This window comes from Trichomonas vaginalis, chromosome I (assembly GCF_026262505.1).
Source record: "Trichomonas vaginalis G3 chromosome I, whole genome shotgun sequence".
NCBI lineage: Eukaryota > Parabasalia > Trichomonadida > Trichomonadidae > Trichomonas > Trichomonas vaginalis.
In genome coordinates, this window is record NC_067203.1 from 10,912,986 (window position 1) to 10,932,253 (window position 19,268).

General features: G+C 34.5%; 5 protein-coding genes and 4 pseudogenes across 9 annotated transcripts, besides 1 other annotated feature; 2 read left to right on the plus strand and 7 right to left on the minus strand.

Moving 5' to 3' along the window:
- Window positions 1-6,574: part of a mobile genetic element that runs on past the window's edge.
- On the plus strand, window positions 9-459 carry TVAGG3_0966210 (annotated as a pseudogene). Its single transcript has one exon. A coding segment is annotated over exon 1 (451 nt).
- Window positions 476-895, minus strand: TVAGG3_0966220 (protein of unknown function, DUF4108 family; the record flags this gene model as incomplete). The annotated part of the gene is made up of 1 exon (XM_001581483.1): window positions 476-895. The coding sequence occupies one exon, from the start codon at window positions 893-895 to the stop codon at window positions 476-478; it is 420 nt and encodes a 139-aa protein (XP_001581533.1).
- On the minus strand, window positions 931-1,361 carry TVAGG3_0966230 (annotated as a pseudogene). Its single transcript has one exon. A coding segment is annotated over exon 1 (431 nt).
- Window positions 1,445-2,165, minus strand: TVAGG3_0966240 (annotated as a pseudogene). The gene has a single exon. A coding segment is annotated over exon 1 (721 nt).
- On the minus strand, window positions 2,195-2,468 carry TVAGG3_0966250 (annotated as a pseudogene). The gene has a single exon. A coding segment is annotated over exon 1 (274 nt).
- Window positions 5,030-5,495, minus strand: TVAGG3_0966260 (uncharacterized protein; the record flags this gene model as incomplete). Its single annotated transcript, XM_051253571.1, has 1 exon — window positions 5,030-5,495. A coding segment is annotated over one exon (466 nt), but the record flags the coding sequence as incomplete, so codon positions are not given.
- A 714-nt stretch (window positions 6,575-7,288) lies between the features above and the next one.
- Window positions 7,289-8,230, minus strand: TVAGG3_0966270 (protein of unknown function, DUF4106 family; the record flags this gene model as incomplete). The annotated part of the gene is made up of 1 exon (XM_051253572.1): window positions 7,289-8,230. A coding segment is annotated over one exon (942 nt), but the record flags the coding sequence as incomplete, so codon positions are not given.
- Window positions 8,231-10,357: 2,127 nt separating this feature from the next.
- TVAGG3_0966280 (ataxia telangiectasia mutated (ATM) -related family) lies at window positions 10,358-17,008 on the minus strand (the record flags this gene model as incomplete). The annotated part of the gene is made up of 1 exon (XM_001581482.1): window positions 10,425-17,003. One exon carries the CDS (start codon window positions 17,001-17,003, stop codon window positions 10,425-10,427), a length of 6,579 nt encoding a protein of 2,192 aa, XP_001581532.1.
- Window positions 17,009-17,858: 850 nt separating this feature from the next.
- TVAGG3_0966290 (ubiquitin-like family) lies at window positions 17,859-19,194 on the plus strand (the record flags this gene model as incomplete). Its single annotated transcript, XM_001581481.2, has 1 exon — window positions 17,868-19,064. One exon carries the CDS (start codon window positions 17,868-17,870, stop codon window positions 19,062-19,064), a length of 1,197 nt encoding a protein of 398 aa, XP_001581531.1.
- Window positions 19,195-19,268: the final 74 nt, after the last annotated feature.

Here is a 19,268-nt window from a genome sequence, read left to right on the forward strand (position 1 = left end):
TTTAGAAAATGACTAGCGATTTCACTATCTATATTCGAGACAAACTTTTTGACAGCAAAACATCTGTCGACCATAAAATCTTACATAGTGTAAACAAGAAAGGTGAATTTGTTCTAAAGTTCTGTTTCGGAATATGACAAGAACCATAAAACATTAAGCAGAGAAGTCTTAAAATTTGTCAATGACAGACTTGTTGACAGAGATGACGCCGATTGGAAAGATGAAGTCCAACAAAAGTTCTTAGAATGCAAAGAAGACACATGCGCTGTTCTTGAAGATGAAATAGAAAACAGAATAGATGAGCTATTAAAGGACAAAGAACTTTTACATAAATATAGTTGCGCCAAATTTGACATAACTCCACCAGAAAAGAAGAAGAGAGAAAAGAAAGAAAAGAAAGTAGAAGAAGAGAAGAAAGAACCTGAACCAGTTCCAGAGAAAAAGAAATTTGACATGTAAAAATAAAATTTTATTTTTAGAACATTTCTGGGTCAATGTCAATGTTCTCTTCCTCTTTAGGAGTAAACACTGGCTTAGACTCTAAAATCTTTTTACCCAACTTACCTTGAACTTCAACTATCTTAGACTCATAATATTCATAGTCGTCTGCTTTCTTTGGTTCATAAGGTATAACAAGTTTGTATGCTTTACCTTCTTCGAGTTTTGAGAACTTTCTGTCAAAATTTTCTTTGACTGTTAACAAACCTTCTATGTCTAAGTCTTCAAAAGTTGCACCACTTTTTCTAACAACAGCAAACTTAACTGGTGCAATGTTCCAAATTTTGTCAAATGTAGACTTTTCAAAATTGTAGAAGTAAACATTCAAATATGCGAATGGAGCTAACTTATCTTTGACTGCTGTCATGTACTTATTTACTGAGATGAATTTCGTCATCTTTTCTATCGGATAAAAAATTATTTTTTTAAAATTTACTCAGAAAAAATTTTCTTTGTATATACACCATTCTGAACATCTAAAAGACTTTTGACATTTGCCAAGAATGTTCGTTTAGAAGCTGCCATATAACCATATTCTTGACAATATTGTTTATACGAATCGTACAATGACCTTTCATCTAATGACACAAAGTCAGTTTCATCTATGAACAGTTCATATACACTCTTGTTTGCTTCTAACAATGTTTGTCTCTCTTCGGTATGTGGAATTTGTCTTGGATTGAACTTAGAAATATCTAATGTCATGAAATATGAGAACAAGTGGTTGTAAAAGTCAGATGTCAAAGTTTCTGCTAAGTCGTCAAAATATTCTGTATCTTGCATATGAGAATCTGACGTTCTGACAACTACATATCTTCTGTCAGAACTTTCTAACTTCATCGAACAACATTGTTTGAAACCATAATGAAGTTTGCAACATTTTCACAAACTCTTTGGTCTTTATACTTTCTTTCAACAACTCCAACTTTGTCTGTTATAAGACTCTTCAAAGCATCTGAGTTCAAAACTTTTGTTGTATCTATACTTTGAAGTTCATTGCAAACTATAAGTTTCATATTCTCTATTGAGGAGTTAAACTTGCCACAGATGTTTTCTAAGTTTGTCATATTCGGATTCGAATAACCTTCTAACAGTTTGCATAAGATATCTGTAAAGAATGTGTTCTTACCTGTTCCTTGTTTTCCAATTATAATGAGAGCAGTTTCATTTTTAGCACTTGGATGTTGTAAGATATTTGCAAAACCAACATAAGATATACTCATAAACCTTTTCGTTTCCATTGCATATAATTTCTTTGACATGGTCTAACCAAGCTTCTATAATATTTTCTTTCCATTCTACTTGTTCATATTTATATCCAGTGAAGATAGAATAGAAGTTTGGAGAAGGTGTATAAACTTTTATACCACGAACTGAAAAATCTTCTAACTTTGACAATAAGATATCCCAAGCATCTAACATCTTCATGCCAACTTGTACACTTTTATTTTCTTAAGTTTCTGTCTACATTCTTGTTCAGACACTATTGTTGCTCTTGGTTTGTTAAAGACAACATCCCATTCTTTCATGACATAACATTCTGGGGCAGAGTCAACATAAATGACTAAACGTTTCAAATTCTCGACTGCTTTGTTATAGTCTCTAAATGGACACATATTTCTGAATGCTTGGAAGTCATAAAAATCTGAAACATCTATTCTGTACATTTTTATAAAAATAAAAAAATATTATTTTTTTATTCTTGACTTTGTTGTTGCATTTGTTGTTCTTGAGCTATTTGTTGTTGAAGTTGTTCTTGTAATACAATACTTTCACCAGTTGCATCTTCCAATTCGAAACTTTCTGCCGTCATTGACAATACATAGGACATAAAAGTTTTACAGGAACAAAGTTTGCGTCAACTAATGTCAACGTTATACTTGCCAAAGTGTTTGAGTTCACTAAGGTTGAAAATTCTGCATTCGAATGAACAATAGCAAACCAGCAGAGAAAGTATTGTTTATACGCATAAAGTATCTTTTGGTCATAATAGTTTCTGTCGACATTCGATAATACTTTGAACCTAAGTTTGAAACAATATATAGATTGGTGTGCTTAATGTCAATGGAATAGACATTCCTTGTATGACACCTTTTCCTGTTATAGGAAACTGTTGGTAGTAAAAACCAGAAATAAGTTTTGTATTATAGCTCATATCGTTTTAGTAAACTCAGTCGGACATCCAACATAATGAAACCTGCTCTAGTTTGCAGCACATGTTACACCCGTACTTAAAGTATTAAATAAGTCAACAAACCTGTTGGTGGTATATCTGAGTAAGTATCTTCAAAGGAGTATTTTTTACCATTCACAACAATAAAGTCTTCTGGTGTCAAAAGAGCAAAACAGGCTTTAGTCGTCATTGTGTTTAAGGTTAGTTTACAATATCGTCCTTGAGGACTTTGTAAGTTTGTTGTTATAGAATTATATGACTCAGGGTTTTTAGTCGTAATAGTATAAACATTATGTCTTCTGCCATTTACTTAGCAAATAAACTTTAATGAAATGTGTGGTCGTCAAATATTTTTATAACGTCTGGGAAACTATATTTTAAGTTCAACGTTTCACCTCCTTCATAACGTATATCTTGTCAATGACATTATATGAAACACCACAGCAACTAATGTCGGGTTCTATTTCTTTGATGTTTATATCGTCTGCCTCTGTCAAAAGTTTCAATAGTTCTTTCAAAACTTCATGAGGTGCAATGACATATGAGTTCACTTTTACAGGGTTGTGTTCGACCAAGTTTAACATTATACTTAAAGCTTGACAAATCTTCTCCTGAGTTTGAAGTTTGTCTTTCAGTTGTTGGTAGTCGTTTCGAATATCTGCAACAGAACTTAAGTCTCTGTTAACTTCAGGATATGTTGGTTCTTTTACAGGAACAATTGTTATACCATCTTCGTCTTCGTATGGTTTCCCCACTTCAACATCTCTGTCTTTGACATTGACAATAACACTTTGACTGTTTGTTTGAGTTGGTGAATTTAACTTCACATCTGCACCGCCATTAAACCTTTTGAAACACTTACGCTTCTATTTTTCGGAAATGACATTTTACTTAGAATAAAAAGATGGACGTATTCGGATATCTTATTGAATTGAAGCAGAACAAAGTTTATACTCACAAACAATACAAATACATTGACAGAATAGTTCTTTACACAAACAATGGAAAATGTTATAGAATAGCAGTCTTTGCTGAACCTAAATATTTCATAAAGCAAAGAAAGTTGGTATAACTGAAATGGTGAAAGTTCTTGAAGCAGACAAAAATATAACTTCAAAACTGACCGATATTACTAAAGGAAAGTTTATAATACAATATTATGTCAAAACTGGCGTACTGTCAATATTTGACGGAGAGAAGTCAGTTCAAGAACAACTTACTGACCTGCTGCCAAAATCTGCTCGATGGAAGCTGTCGTTATGCCAATCTGAGGAGCCCCAGCAGGTTTCATCGAACGAATCTTCAAAAGAGCATCTTCCGTGAAAAGTGCTATTGGTTTTGTAAACTTCTTTGCTTTCAATTCATCTGGACCGTCTCTGTCACCAGTATATTGTATTTGAACTGTACCAACAGTTGAAATACCACCCATAAAGTCTTCTGAGTCAGCAAATGAAATGCCAAGCCAAAAGTTTGAACGGTCTCCATTTGTATATTGAGTTTTTTGACCTCCTGTATGAGTCCATACTTTCACATATGGCATAATAGAACTTTGCATTTCAGGGTTAATGGTTGTTGTGAAATTGTTGTTAAAGTTCATAGCATCTAATGTCAAGTTGTATGACCTCATATCCTCAACTGTAGAATATTCTTCTCTTGGATAATATTTGCCATCTATGTTTATATGATATTTAATACCAGGGTTGTAGAAACAAGAATAGTCATTTATAGTTCGTCTGAACAGTACAAACATAGTATCTGCATGTTTCATTGCAGTTGTTAAAGCAATATCTGTTCTTGCACCTGGGTCAGCACTTTGGTTTCCAACTTCACCTGCAAAGTCTTTGACAGATATTTGGTGTATAGGGAACATAAGTGGAACTGCAATATATTTGGCAGCTAAAGCATTTGAAATATCTGGGTCCAACATATAAACGGCAAGTCTGCTTTCTATTCTCTTGCATTCAAATTTTTCGCATGTGAACTTAACTGGGTCCCAAGCATCTCCAGCAGCATTGAAATAATAGTTTACTTCAGTGTTGAGGTTTGAGAAACCAAAGTCTAAGTCAACTTTGTCTTTGCAAAATTCGGCGAATGACGTTTTATTTGTTCCCTTTACGTCTGTAAGAGTGAATGGGTCTTGTGTTGGTGCAATGACTAAGTTATTTTTGCTTGGAGTAAGTTCGATAGAAATTTTTCCTGCCCAGTTTGGCAAGTATCTTAAAAACCTGAAGATGAGGAAAGATGACAAAGGAACTCTAAGTTTCAGTTTTACTTTGGTTACTGCTGCTGCAGTTTGTCCAGAAAGGTTAACATAAACTCCTGGAACGTTAGGGTCAAGTCTTCTTATTTTCTCAATAGTTGCATACTGGTCTGTTTGTTCTCTAGCTTGTGGTTGTACTGAGTTTCTCAAAGCGAACCATTCATAGTTTGCCCATGTTACTGTTTGAACTAAGTCAGAGTTAGAATATATCTTATATCCCATGAAAACTTCTGGAGCATATTGGTATCCGACATAGAAAATTCCATTGCAACCTTTCTTGTCAGACAACTTGGCAGAAGGTTTTATTTCAATGTCTTGTTCCACGTATAAGAATGAGTTGTCAATAGAAATAATATGAAACCTGTCGCAAGCAATATCTACTGTTGTTGAAGAACCTTCTCCAAACTCACCTACGTTTCCATAAGAAACAGCAGTTGTATATTCGTAAGTTCCAGGAACTATTTCTGACCTTCTAATGGCATTGTCGCATTCGTTATACCATTCGGAAACATTTCCGTTCATGGCATCCAAAACTGTTGGCGTTATATTCTGAGCGGCGTACATTTCATATGGGTAAAAATATAGAATAGTTGGATTTATATATCATAATAGAACCCACTCGGACCAAGCTTTACTTTCTTCCTGACTGAGTTTTTAACTCTTCTTTTTCCTTCATTGCCACTACTTTCACTAGATGAAGTTACTTCTTCACTACTTTCACTTTGTTCTACTCTTCTCTTCTTCTTTGGTGTCGCTTTTGGTAACTTGCCCTCTGCTTCAAGTTGTTGCATCTTTGCCTCATGTTCACCTAGTATGTTGTAAATTTCCCATGTCCTTTTTGCCTTTGGGCTCTGGTCGCCCATCTCAGGTAACCTATATCCTAGAAAGATTTTGTCATAGTTTGTATTTGAGTCTTCGCGTATTGTTTGCATGACTCTTTCCTGAGTTTCCGGTTCAAGCTCTTCAAACAGAGCTTGTCCATATGGAATAAGCTCGTTTCCAAATATATGTTTTTGTAGCCATTCTGGTTTTCTTTCCATGTTACCAATAATATCTTTTGTGAATGGGAAAGCTTTTACCCAATGTTTCAGTCTTGCGTCATTTATTTCTGTAGTTGGTTTTATTTTGTCAAGGAACATGTTTTTCAATACTAACATTTCATTTGGTACTGTCCATTTGAGTTTTCTTAAATATTCATCCCTTCTCATTTCGTTGTCTGCAAAGTAAGTTTTTATGACATTTTGCAAACTTTCGTTTGCAAGGTCATGTACAATAGGTTCTCTTCCTTCTCTCTCCCTAACTTTCTTTCTAAACTCTTCACCAAATATACCATCTCTATGGTTCTGTGTAGTTCTTTGAGATAAATGTTCTAGAACGTCAGGTGTTATATTTCCTTCAGCCATGTTCATTTCATACTGGTCCAAAATATCTGCATGTTTCATATCTTTCAATGGCATTAAAGCCGCGCTGAAAATACCAGCTATATCTGGTTCACCATTCACTTCCATTGCGTCTACAACTTCTTGGAATTGAGGTTGTAAGTTTATGAACCACCTATCCGGATTAGCTTTATGACCCCATCTCATTGTAGTTCCATAGTCTGCAGAAACAAAAGTAGGTTTGTTTCCATATTGGTTAGGTTCTGAATGAACTTTAAACAATGTTTCATTTCTATATGTTTTGTTGAAATTTAACCTTTTATTTTCACCGAGTTCAGCCAAAGATTGAACGTTATATGGTCGTAAGTAAAAAGGATTATTGTATTTGCGTACATTTTCTTTCAGTACTTCCATTCTATGCTGAATATTTTCATCTGATGTTGGAGTCTTTTGTATGTCGGCGAACATTTTTCGATATTCTTCTACTATGTCAGCCGAATTTTTCTTAGACTCTTGGAAAGATTCCATATTCTCCGCATACACTTGTTGAGGGTCAAGATTTTTCGGCTGTTCCAAATCTTCATCTAGTTCTGTGAAGTTAGTTTCCAAAGGAGGGACTTGTTCGTTTCCTTCAGGCTCTTCTAGCTGTTGTTGCTGAACTATTTCTTCCATGTCTGGTTGTATCTGAACTTCTTCCTGTTGAGTTTCTTGTACCTCATCTGCTGGCATTTCATATATTCCGAGACCGTTTTTAACAAGTTCCCTATCTAAGTCATCCGGACTCATAAACCTTTCTTCTTTCGTTCCGTCTCTATTTTTTACGCGTTTCATGAAGATAGTTGAATTATCATTTATCTCTGACACCAAATATCTCGGAGTAAATTCAGTCATGTCATTTGGATGATATGCTATTAAATCATATCCCTTAGCGAGCTTGTATTTTCCAGGTTTGAAATTATATCCCATTTGGTGCTGAACCATAAAGCTAAATAGGTTCGGGTCAGTATTTCCTTCCTTGAACTTTCTAATAGCTTCTTTATATCTGTCACTAAAGTCAAGAGTATCTGGGTAACCATAATCTTCCTTAAGCATTTTTAAGAATTCTTGGTTTCCTTTTTCTCTACTTCTTTTATGTCCTTGCTCTGTTTGTGGTTGTTGTTGTGCAGGGTTTTGAACTGTTGGTTGCTGTGCTGGTTGTGGAGGTGGTTGTTGTGCTGGTTTTGGTTGTGGTGCTGGATTTTGAACTGTTGGTTGCTGTGCTGGATTTTGAACTGTTGGTTGTTGTGCAGGATTTTGAACTGTTGGTTTTGGTTGTTGTTGTGGTGCTGGATTTTGAACTGTTGGTTGTTGTGTTGGTTTTGGTGCATGCCTGTGTCTGTGTCCATGTGACGATGTAAATGTTTTAGGTAGTCCTGGTGCAGGTGCTTCTCTTGGAGGGTTTGGTGGTATATAAGTTCCACCAGCTGGCACATATGTTCCATCTGCAGCATAATGTCCTACCTGACTTTTCGTTCTTAAGAAAGCATTTACTAGGTCTGTTTTGGTCTGTTGTAACTCTTTTTCTTGACTTTCCACAACAGTTGCTCTAACGGCGTCATAGGCACTTTGAACTGCCTGTCTCGTTGCTGCATCTGTTATTTTCGTCATATTTTGTGCTACTTCTCTTAACTCTTTGTCGAAACCTTCAGACTTCAGTTTCTTTCCAGATGAGAAGTCGTTCACTAGTTTCACCTTACTATGAAGAGCTTCGAAGGCATTCTTAAAGTCAGCATTCATTAAAGCTTCATTTGAACTGTCTTCATCCGCTTGTATTTTTGTCCTTATTGACCCTATAAGTTGGGCTGCTTTAGCGTTGGCTTGGGCATCTAACCAGTCATTATTAGCTTTTATATATTCTGCGCTTTTCATTGCCTTTTGCATGGCTGCGTCGTTATTTTTACTTTCTTGTGCTAAGTTTTCATACTGTACGGTTTGGTTTTGCAACTGTAAAAGTTTTTCTGCCTTTACATTTGCTTCAACTTCTTTTTTATACTCATCGCTATCCATATATGTCTTCAGGGCTTTTTGTTTTATCTCTTCATCTTTCAGTACTTTATATTGAGTAGTATGGTTTTTCAAATTTATAACATCTTGTTCCATTTTTGCTACTTCTGCTGCTTTTTCTGACACTTTTTTCGCATATTCCTCTGTACTTAGTTCTTTCAGTTGTTCTTCTTTCTTCTTTTTCTCTACGTTTAACTCATTGAGTTTCTTTGTGTGTCTGTCATATTCTAGTTTCTTTTCGTTTTCACTTATTTGTTTCTGTATGTCTATGTTTGACTTTTTGACATCTGTTATTTGATTTTTGAGTGAACTCAAATTCATTTGACATTGAGGGTTATAAGCTGTTCCGTCTGCAGCTCCACCATAGCCTGCCATTTTCGCTAAAAGTGCCGCTCTTAAACCTCCACTCTGTGCACCAATAACTCGGTTTAAAAGCATATGGTTGCTTGACATTTGTTGCAACATAGTGGGGTCATTCATCATTTGTTGTTGCAACTGTTGTTGTGGTGTCAGTTTTACTATTGGATGTTTCAATGCTCCCTTCCTCTTACGTATATTCTTACGTAGCTTACGTGACATTTTAAGTGAAGTTAAAAAGCGGTTTTTGACAGATGTTTATATGACACTTTTTGTTCAGCACAAAAAACTACTCGGTCAAAGTGTTGTCAGTTTTGTAAAATAACCGTCCTATCTTGTTTTAAAAGGGAGAAAAGGCTTCTCAAAGTATACTTCCTTGGAACGCCTGTAACTTTTCCTGTAGCGACGATAGACCCTTACTTGTCCGGACAAAGTTATACTATTTTGAGTGCTCTACAAAAAAGTCACCGGCTGGTCGGCTGGGGTTCGGTCCTCCTCTTGGGTCTTGGGAAAAATTTCTTATGGGCTAGAGGGCGCAACGCGCCTGGAAGCCCCACTACCTTTTTTTTTAAATTCAATTTCCGACATATGATGGGAAATTTTTATTTTAAGAATAAAATATTATTTTAATTAACTTGTTTAACTTTTAATTAGTTCATATGTTATATTAGAAATGATCTTAAAATTCTTTCTGGCTCTCCTAATTGATTTGAAAGTCATTCTCAAATGATGGAAAAGTGCATAATATTTATCTTAAAATCACTTATTGCCATTTTCTCGAAGGTTTCGGTGGTGCAGTCGGTTAGCACATCTGTCTTATAAGCAGACGGTCGCGGGTTCAAGCCCCGCCCGAAACATTTTTTAATCATAATAAAGCAAAAACATTAAATTTGATTTTCCACACTGAAAGTGGGAAACAAAAAGCATCTAATGTGCTTAATCTTCCTCATAAACAGCATGCATTTGATCAACATACAAAAATTGATATAAATGTTCCTATTGTCACGAATTCTTCAGTCAATCTTAAAAATTCAAATAATGCTTTTGGAAGAAGATTCTTATGCACACAGATATCTGTCTTAAGTTTTATATCGATATGAATTTCCAAAATATAAAGGATTACCTGTAATATCGATTACATTATCAAATATTTCATTGTTGTAATTGTAAATGACATGAAATCATCATGCGAAATAAGAAATAAGAGAAATTCGAATGAACTTTAAAGTTTCAGAGAAAGTCAATGCTTGTAATTGGGTATAACTATTTAAATTGAAAGAATTTTAGTCAAAAAAAAAGATATAAAATGTTTAGTTCGAATTCTTCTTGGCTAGTTTGAGGTCTCCAGGTGCAACCATATGTACTCTGTCCAAAAAAACTGTGATCATAGACTTGATGGGGAATAATTAATTTTTGACGTGAAATATTAAAATAATTTTATGAACTCTATAATCTTTTCAGAATTATTGTGTACTAACAGAGTATATTCTCAAAACGCTTGATATAATTCAAATTTTTGAATCAAACATCATTCAAGTACATCCTTAAGAGATATTTGCTCCAGAAAAAAAAAACTGAATTTTGCAATTTAAATCTAAGCTTATATAAAGAAAAGTTATAAAGACAATATACACATACAATTTTAATACAAACATAAAAATAAAAAAGTATAAAGTATATATAAAGATATATATCTATAAACAACAAAAATTTTTCACCACCATGGACACCAACCACTGAACATCTGGCACAAATTCTTTTCATCCATTGCTTGAGCAATGAGCAGTTCAACCTGGTCACTGACTTTGAGGTTTCCTTGCATTCCTTCGAAATCATTTCCACTCAGTTTGTCTGAGATTCTCTTCACTGCAGAAACAGCGTCATCAACATTTGATGAACCACTATGATTCGTCTGTCTCTGGAGAAGAGGATCGTGAATGAATGCTTCAAGCAATGACAATATTTGACGTCCGTTCTGACGCATCAAATCAAGAGAATCTTCGCAGCAAGTTCTAAATGTTCCTTCAATTTTAGATACTTCTAAAGCATTGACTAACATTCTTGTTAATCTGAAAGGAACTTTCTCTGGGAATCTTTCTCTATGCATAGCAACTTCGAAACAATCTCCAAAATCGATGTGAACCAATTTCGCAGTTGTTTTTCCAATCATTATATTGGAAAAGTGTCTGTCTCCAAGTCCTAGAATGTATCCAGCCATTGAAATAATCGCCATAGATGATGCGTAAGTAGTTCTTCTTGTTAACCATGTTGCTGTCGAAGGAGCAGAAGCAAGGAGAATTCTCCTGACATCTAAACCATCCGTTGCTTGAAGACCTTTCTTGAAAGCAATGAGTTTATCATCCAATTTAAGGGTATCATAGTTTGGCGCGTAATTAATTGTAGATTGCATTTCCGCTTGAATTTTCATTCCTCTTTTACGACGTGATTCTTTTACAGCTTCATGCAATGTTCCACAATCGTTTACCCAGCCAATTAATCCAACTTCTCCTGTAATTGGAACAACTCTATAAGTTGTCATTCCAAGGAAATTCTTCATTCTCAAAACAGAGTTGTCAACAAGAGTATTAATGAAATCAAACAACTGCATGACACGTTCATCAAGTCTTGTGTCTTCATGAGCTTTCAAAAGGAATTTGTACTTGTTTCCATCACTTCCTGTGATACAAATCTTTCGAGGTCTTTGTTTGGAATTGATGATTTTTATGACATTTTTGAAAGAACTTATATAAACAAGAGGTTTGGAGAATTCGTATGTTCCTGGAACAGCCAAATCAGAGTTATGGAGATTAAACAAAACAGGAGAAATCTCTTGTAATTTAAGTTCATTCATGTCATTACAAACATTCCTTAATTTGTTGAAAACAGTTGAAAAATGATCCCATACTTCATTTAATGACCCTAAATCATCGTTTTCTTCGTATTTTTTGAGTAATCCGAAAGCAATCTTCAAATGACTGTAGTTTTGTGCGAAGAATTTACTTTCCATGCATGTTTCGCATTTTTTAGAAAGAATTTCCTTTAGAGGGTCTAAGAATTTCAACATCATTTGTTTGTTGACATCAGGACAGAATTCATGAGATGATTCATCGATGCATTGATAAGCGAGTTCGAACCATGAAACAGAAACACGCATCATCTCATTCGCAATGTCAGTTATGTTATTTGTGATGTTGTTGTATTTCATTTCGAGCTTCTCAAAAATTCTTTTTGCGATTGATCTCCTGAGATCATTATCGCTCTTGTATTGGACCATCATTGGATAAACAATGGCGTTTGGATGGATTTCGCCAATGTAAAACAACAAATCAAACAAAGTTTTGTGGAAACAAGTATCATCTCTTGTTAATCTCGCAATTATCTGTGGAACAATGTCAATCCATTTATGTGGTTGTATCTCTTTCATTCTATCCCTGAATATTCCCATGGTTTTCTCATCATCTTCAGGTACTAAACATAATAAACTTAACAACAAAAGTGACAAGTTTATTGTTTTTCCTTCTGTTGCAATTAAACCACTTATTGCGCCGTTTAAAGCGTCTTCAACATAAGACATTTCTTTCGTAGTCTTATATAATGATAAATTAGTTCTCGACCACTTTTCGAATGTCTCCGGTTTCTTTGATGTTTTGTAAACTTGATTCAAAACTTCTCTGATTTTTTCCGGTTTTGACAACCAAATACCTAAAGTATTTGCGCATTCTTCTAAAAGATCATTGCCATTTAACGTGTTCATGATGTTCTGAAGTCTGCTAATACTCTCTGTATCCCCTAAACAATGTGATAACTTGCACTCAAAAATCGATAATTTATTTCTAAAAAGTGACTCTTTTTCTGTCACTTTTTGATTCAAATAATTGATTACAGATTTTGTCAAAGAATAAGATTTGTTTGACAAACTTAGATCGATGAAAAATAGCCATTGTTCTTGTAGATCCTTTGGCTCAAATGCTATTGTTGCCAGATATAAATATCTATGCAAACTCTGTTGGTTTTTGTGCATTAATTTGAATCTTTCTTTCCAAACTTGCAAAATTTTGGAAATTTCGGAATTCGCTTTGTTTCTTTCGTTTGGTAATGGACTGTTCGAAAGATCCTTTAACTTCAAAACATCAATGATCTCGTACAGTTGCTGCAAAGCATCAATTTCGCTCAAAGGAGTAATTGCTCGTTCATAATCTTCATGGATTACAGGGAAAAGATTCGAAATCCTCTGTTGACGTAATTCTTCAATTATTTTTATCGATTTCGAGTTTTCTTTTTTGATGACGTAATAAATGGCCAAATACCAGAAATAATCGTCATTTTCGTATTCAATTTTCTTCTTCGACAATTCTTCACAACTTTTCATGAAAGAACTGTAATCGAACAAATGGATGTCCGCGTTTGCTTTCATGAGCAAATCAGCGTTGTATAATCTGATCTCGTCGTATCTCGATAACTGCGAAAGACATTTGATTTTTCTTAGTAACAAATTGTAGTCTTTCGGATGCGAAATCAAATTCTTTTCTGCCATTTCCAATGCGTCATCCCACATTCCGAGTTTTTCATACAACAAATCCTGTTTAACAACTAGTCCTTTCTGTCGACTCTGTTTGAGAATTCCTTGTGCTGCTAAAGGAAGATTCAATGACTGATTCAAAATAATGAGTTTCTCAGCCAAATCGAAATTTCCTTGTTCGTACAAATTCTCTGTTGCTCTGAGCGCTTGTTGGAAAACACCTGATTTCGAAGCAGCCATCGCTATTGATTCAGTACTTATTGGTGTCTTGATATTAAGTATCTCTAAAATCTCTATTGCTGCCAAAAAGTGTCTGATGACTGATCTCGGAGCTTCGTTTTCTGAGAAAACAGACTGAAAAATCGTAACAATGTTTCCTTTGTTCGATTTGTCTTCAAGAGAAATCACGTAAACCAAACTGATGGCCAATGGATAGATGGTTCGACATACTTCTGCATGTCGCATACATAATGTGTAACATGCTGATATGGCTCTGGAAATTGAATTCTTTACAATTCCATAGAAAAAGTCATTCGACCAATTTAACCATTGAATTTCATCTGACGCTTGTTTTGGAGCCATTGCGACAAATGACGCTTCTCTGGGTTTGTTGATAGTGGATTTCTTCCTGTTGAGAACAGCTTGTTGCCTCGAATCAGGAGAAACAAAATTCATGAGTTTCTTTACTTCAGAAATTTTGCCACCGTTTTTCAATGTCAAAATTATTTCTTTCAAAACTGGATGGCTGAAGACATCGAAGAGACCATTGAGACGGGGCAAGAAAAGAAGAAATGACATGCCGCAATGGGATGCGACAATACATAAAATATCAAGAATTTTGTCTTGTAAAATGTGATCTTGCTTGATTACGTCAATCATGCATTGGATTATCTGGCCACAGAACTGGGAAGTATCACTGTTGACAAAGATGAACCTGGTTCTGGTCAAAACATCGTTAATTATTGGAGATTTAGCGTTATAAGATATCCATAACAGCATTGGAGGGTAAATTATATGGGTTATGGCAGCAACTTGTTCAGAGAAGCTCATAAATACTGAGAAAATCGAGTCTACGGTGCGATCGTCGTACGTCATAATTCCATTTATGAAAACTGTGGCCAATCTTGGGATAAATGGCTCTGCTGCATCATGGGCACTGTTTACAAGCCAATCTGTGATACGAATAAGCTGGCCTTTGTCGAGTTTGGTCCATTTTTGGCAAATAAAATCTACGACATGAGGAACTAAGGGTCGGAAACGATCTCCCAATACGGCAATGAGAGTTGTGATGTTGGAAAGTAATATATTTGAGGTACTTTGGCCGCAATGAGTTAATAAATCGTTCATCTGCTTGATTAGAGTGTTTTCAAGCCGATTTCCGAACTGAGACTGCACTTTTATGACTGCTAAGAGTGCTTCTATGGTGGAAGCGTGAAGAGCCGAAAAAGATTCGTCTCTTAATATGCTAAATAACAAGGAAAGAGAAACTCCTGCTGAAGCGAATATCAAACATTCGACTGGGCTGTTTGATTCGAGCAAGGAAATGAAATATGAAGTAGAATAAGCTGTCATTGCATTTCGGACTAAATCTGACTCGAAAGTATCTTGTCTTACTGAGCCAATCATCGATAAAACTGATAAAAGTTTCGATCTCGTAACATCCGACTCACCTAAACTGCCAAGATCAAATAACATTCTGACCAAATAAAAATTCTCGCGGTAGATGCTAAATTTAAGGTCTGTATACTTCAAGGCTGCCATAATAAGCTCTAATGCAGCATCAAGGCGTTTCTTGGATGAGTGGATTGTCAAAGAAGTAGATATATGAACTTTTGTAAGTTTAGCTACGTCGACATCGGCTGAAGAAATGTCAATAACATGTGATAATAATGATAACGCGCAGGTCGGTAGCTTGTCTTTTATCTCTACAAGATGTAAAATAATAAATGTTGAGAAAGGAGAGAACAACGTGTTCAGGAATGAGGGGTTCTCCTTTTCTAGGGATGTTGCAATCATGAGAATCGAGTAAATGGCCGATTTTGAGAAAGATATCTCGTTTTTCAAAATCGAAACTTGTTCGGAAAGGAAATCTTTGAAGATAACCACAACCTTTGGGTCATCTACGTGCGTTGCCAATAGGTCTAATGCAGCTTTTCGGATGTTTGCAGATTCATCATGCAATAATGTTTTGATAGGAATGAAATAAGTGTCATCTAAAGGTGGAACCAAGGTTGATGATGTAACAAGTTTCATTTTAAGGTCTAAATTAGGCTCTGTACAGGCGGCACTTAATAATAATTTTGAAACATCGTTTGATTGCTTCTTTGAAGCGTAGTTTGATATGAACGATGTAACAGATGTTCTCACAGCTAATTCTGGATTACTAAGGAAGAGTAAACATTGATAAATTAAAGTGGTCGTAAAATATTGCGGCGGAATGTCGAGTTTGACGAATCCGTTGCAGTAAACAATTATCTGTTGTGGCGATGCTTGAGAAAGAATCAATGTATTGGCCAGACTTATGAAGGAATTTAGAACAAATGATCTTTTATCGGGATTGTTCTTGGAAAGCTTAACTAACCCATCAACAATTACATCAGTTAATGGTTGCTGGTATATTGAGTTAAATTCAGAGGCGTTTAAATCTAATACCGAATTAATTCCGATTATTGCGTAACAGGCTTGTTCGCAATCGATCTGATCGCTTAGAGAAGCTCGTAATTTCTGTATAATCGTGATTTCTTTTGTAAAATATGGTGGCTTTCGTTGTAATAAGAAGTCTCCAAAAGTAAATAAGATTTCTCTTCGGTAATTCGATTTCTTTTTGAGTAAAGTTCTAAATTCATTGAGAATGTTGACGATAATCTCTGCCGTAAATAGCGAAGGTGTTGTTTGAAGTGCAAATGTTAAAACTTTGAGTGTTGCAACTTGACATTCTATATCTCGTTCATTCAGAAATGATAGTGGTAAACTTACAAATGTAAAGCAAGCTAAATTTTCTGGGATTATCGATACAACTATATTCGCAGCTTTAATTGCTCCGGCGAAATCCTGCCATTTCTTTTCGCTTAACGTAAAATTCAAACTGGCACATAGTGTAACAACGCGGAAATGTTCACGTGTTTCAGGTTTTGAAATGGCTGCTATTAAGGAAGATTCTGCCGCACTTCTGATCATATCATTAGGGTTCTCCATACTAGAACGTATAATACTTTGAACTTGGAAGAAATGTTCTTCAAGAAATCCAGGAAAGTTGGTTAAAAATAATTTCATAAGCATTAAACCTGATTGGCAATGATCAATTTCTTTGGAATAGCACCACCTCCACATAGAATCGGCAAGTGGCTTAAGTATTAGTTGTATTGAAGCACGTAGCGTCTTAGCCATCCAATTTAGGAGAATTGCTAAACCATCCCAGACCTTTTGGTTTGGTATTGGTGGTAAGTTTATTAAATCACGAGTCATTCTGTTTGCTTTGCTAATCTTGTCGCCAAGATATACATCAATTAGGGAGTTTAATAAATAAATGTGATTAATTGCGGATTGTTGTTGAAGCGAAATTGCAACAAATAACTCATCAAGGAAGTAGCTTGCTTCATTTGAGTCTTCTGCTATCCTATATGTTGATTCTACGTAAAATTGGAAATTATTTTGAGCTACTTTGAATAGAATTGATTCATTTTGATTAATATTATCGCATAGCTGGGTTATATATGTTTGCAGAGCTGGTGGATTCATATCAATGACATTCTTCTTACGTTGCCTCAAATCCATTTGCCTGCTTTTTGACAATTTACCGAAATTATCAAATAATTCAAATCGGTTCTGATTCTCTAAATTAGAAGCAGATTTATTTTTGGTATGATAGGATTTTGTATAATTTCAATTCAAATTCTCCTTGATTTTGAGAGTACGAAAGAAATAGCTATCATACTGTTTCTCTTTATGAAATAATTATCACACAAGTATGTACTTTTATTTTTATAATGTAGTTATGACTTATGAATCAATATCTGTTTTGTGGAATTTTTTGAAAATGGATATTGAACAATATTAATACTAAATCACGATCAAACACTTGTATGTGAAAGCAGTTCATAAATGAAATTCATTAAAAAAGGTATAAGTTTCTGATTCTTATCTCTTTTATTGTATCTGCCACCATCACCGGGGAATATATGAAAAAGACAACATTCAATCCTTTTACAAGCCTTAGCATATATCTTATGATTCATTTCTTTTATATTAATTCTTTGCTTTTAATGTATTTGTTTTATTCACATGTAACTATCTTCAAAACTTCAATGTAAAATAATTTATTGACCAATTTGATATTAGACAGGGTAATATATCAATATCTTGGTATAAGTTGTTAAACCTTACTGGATTAAAAGATATTTGTTTAAAAACAAAACAAAGAGACTCGAGAATACTACAGGAAAGATATTTTATGACTGATTTGGAAAGGATAAATTAATTCTTAAAGTTGCAATATTTGAATATTTGAGAATGAATATACATGAGTTGGATAGTTGCTTATAACAGTAATTATGGAATTTTGTTTTTGTTTATTTACATCTACGACTTTTGATTTCTGAGGTGGAAAAAAAATTCAAAATTTCATTTTTATTCTGATTCATGGAGTCAAATTGGAGAGCAATTGGTGAAAATATATCAAAATATATCGATGATGATGAGTTCTTATCTAATACAAAACCTCTACAAATGTGTAAAATTTTAAATTACGCAACATTAACGTCAAATCAATTTGCAAACTTGTTCAAAAATCTTTCTGAACATTATGGTAAAGATGACATGTTTAAGATGATGAGTCGTGCACGTACAGTCGATTTCAAGACATTCCAAGAAGTTGAAGAAGTTGAAGATACTTTCAACTCTGTTCTTGGAATTCCGACACTTTCTAAAATATTTTCATTCTACAAGAATTCACCACGAACCGAAGCTAATTCAAAACCCGATGAATGCTGTTGCGGTAGCAATTCTCTTGCAAATAAACCTCCCAAATCAATATCACTTGGTAGTGGTGGTTACAGAGTAAAAGTAAATTGTATGGATCATTTCATTATAAATGTTTCTGGTGTTAGAGATGATATGAGTTCGACAGAATTTTTACAACAAATCGCACAAGCAGCGGTTTTAACACCAAATGATTTCAAAATAGTATTTGGTATAAGACAATTCTTTGAAAATCATCCTTTATCAGATTATAAAATGCATGATGGAAGTGTTCTTAAACTTTCTTTAAGAAATCGCGGGGGAAAACCAGTCATATATTTGTATCCAAAAAAAGAAATGGATGTTAATGTTAACATCAAAATCAATGATGGAATTTTTTCATTTGTTTACCCATCTTTCGATGAAGGAAGCACATGGAAAGTTAAAGCATATCCATCAGGAGAAATCGAACACCTTGGAAAGAAGATGAGATATCTCTTCTGGGAAACACTCTTCTATCCTAATCTCAACATGGGACGAGGTTTCATCATCAAAGGCGAAGATTGTGTTGATTTCTTCCATGATAAACTCAAAATGATGAATCTCAATGATTGTGAGATATGTGACTTCATCACATACTGGTGTCCAAAACTTGTCTCTTACAAATTCGTCAAAATATGCTTCCAATTCGAAAACTTCGACGATATGTGTCCACTGACTGTCGAACCTAAACCACAGAACGTAAACAGAGTCTTCTTCGCTGCTCTTCCTCTCGACTCTCCTTGTGATATTGAACCACAAGATCTTCCAAGATTCAATCGTGATGGCTTCACAGTTATCGAATGGGGTGGTACAATCGTTTCAACTTTAAACTACTAATTTTTTATTTTGAGCAAACAAATAAGTATATAATGAGTAATAAAACATTTTTATAAGACATAAATTTCAAAATTATTTGGTTGAATTGTTTAACGATATGATTAAAAGAGGTAAAGGGATTATTGATGACATACTTCACGCACACTTAGACAAAGTTTTCGTCTAAAGTATACTAAATAAACATTCTATACATTTTTGCTTAAT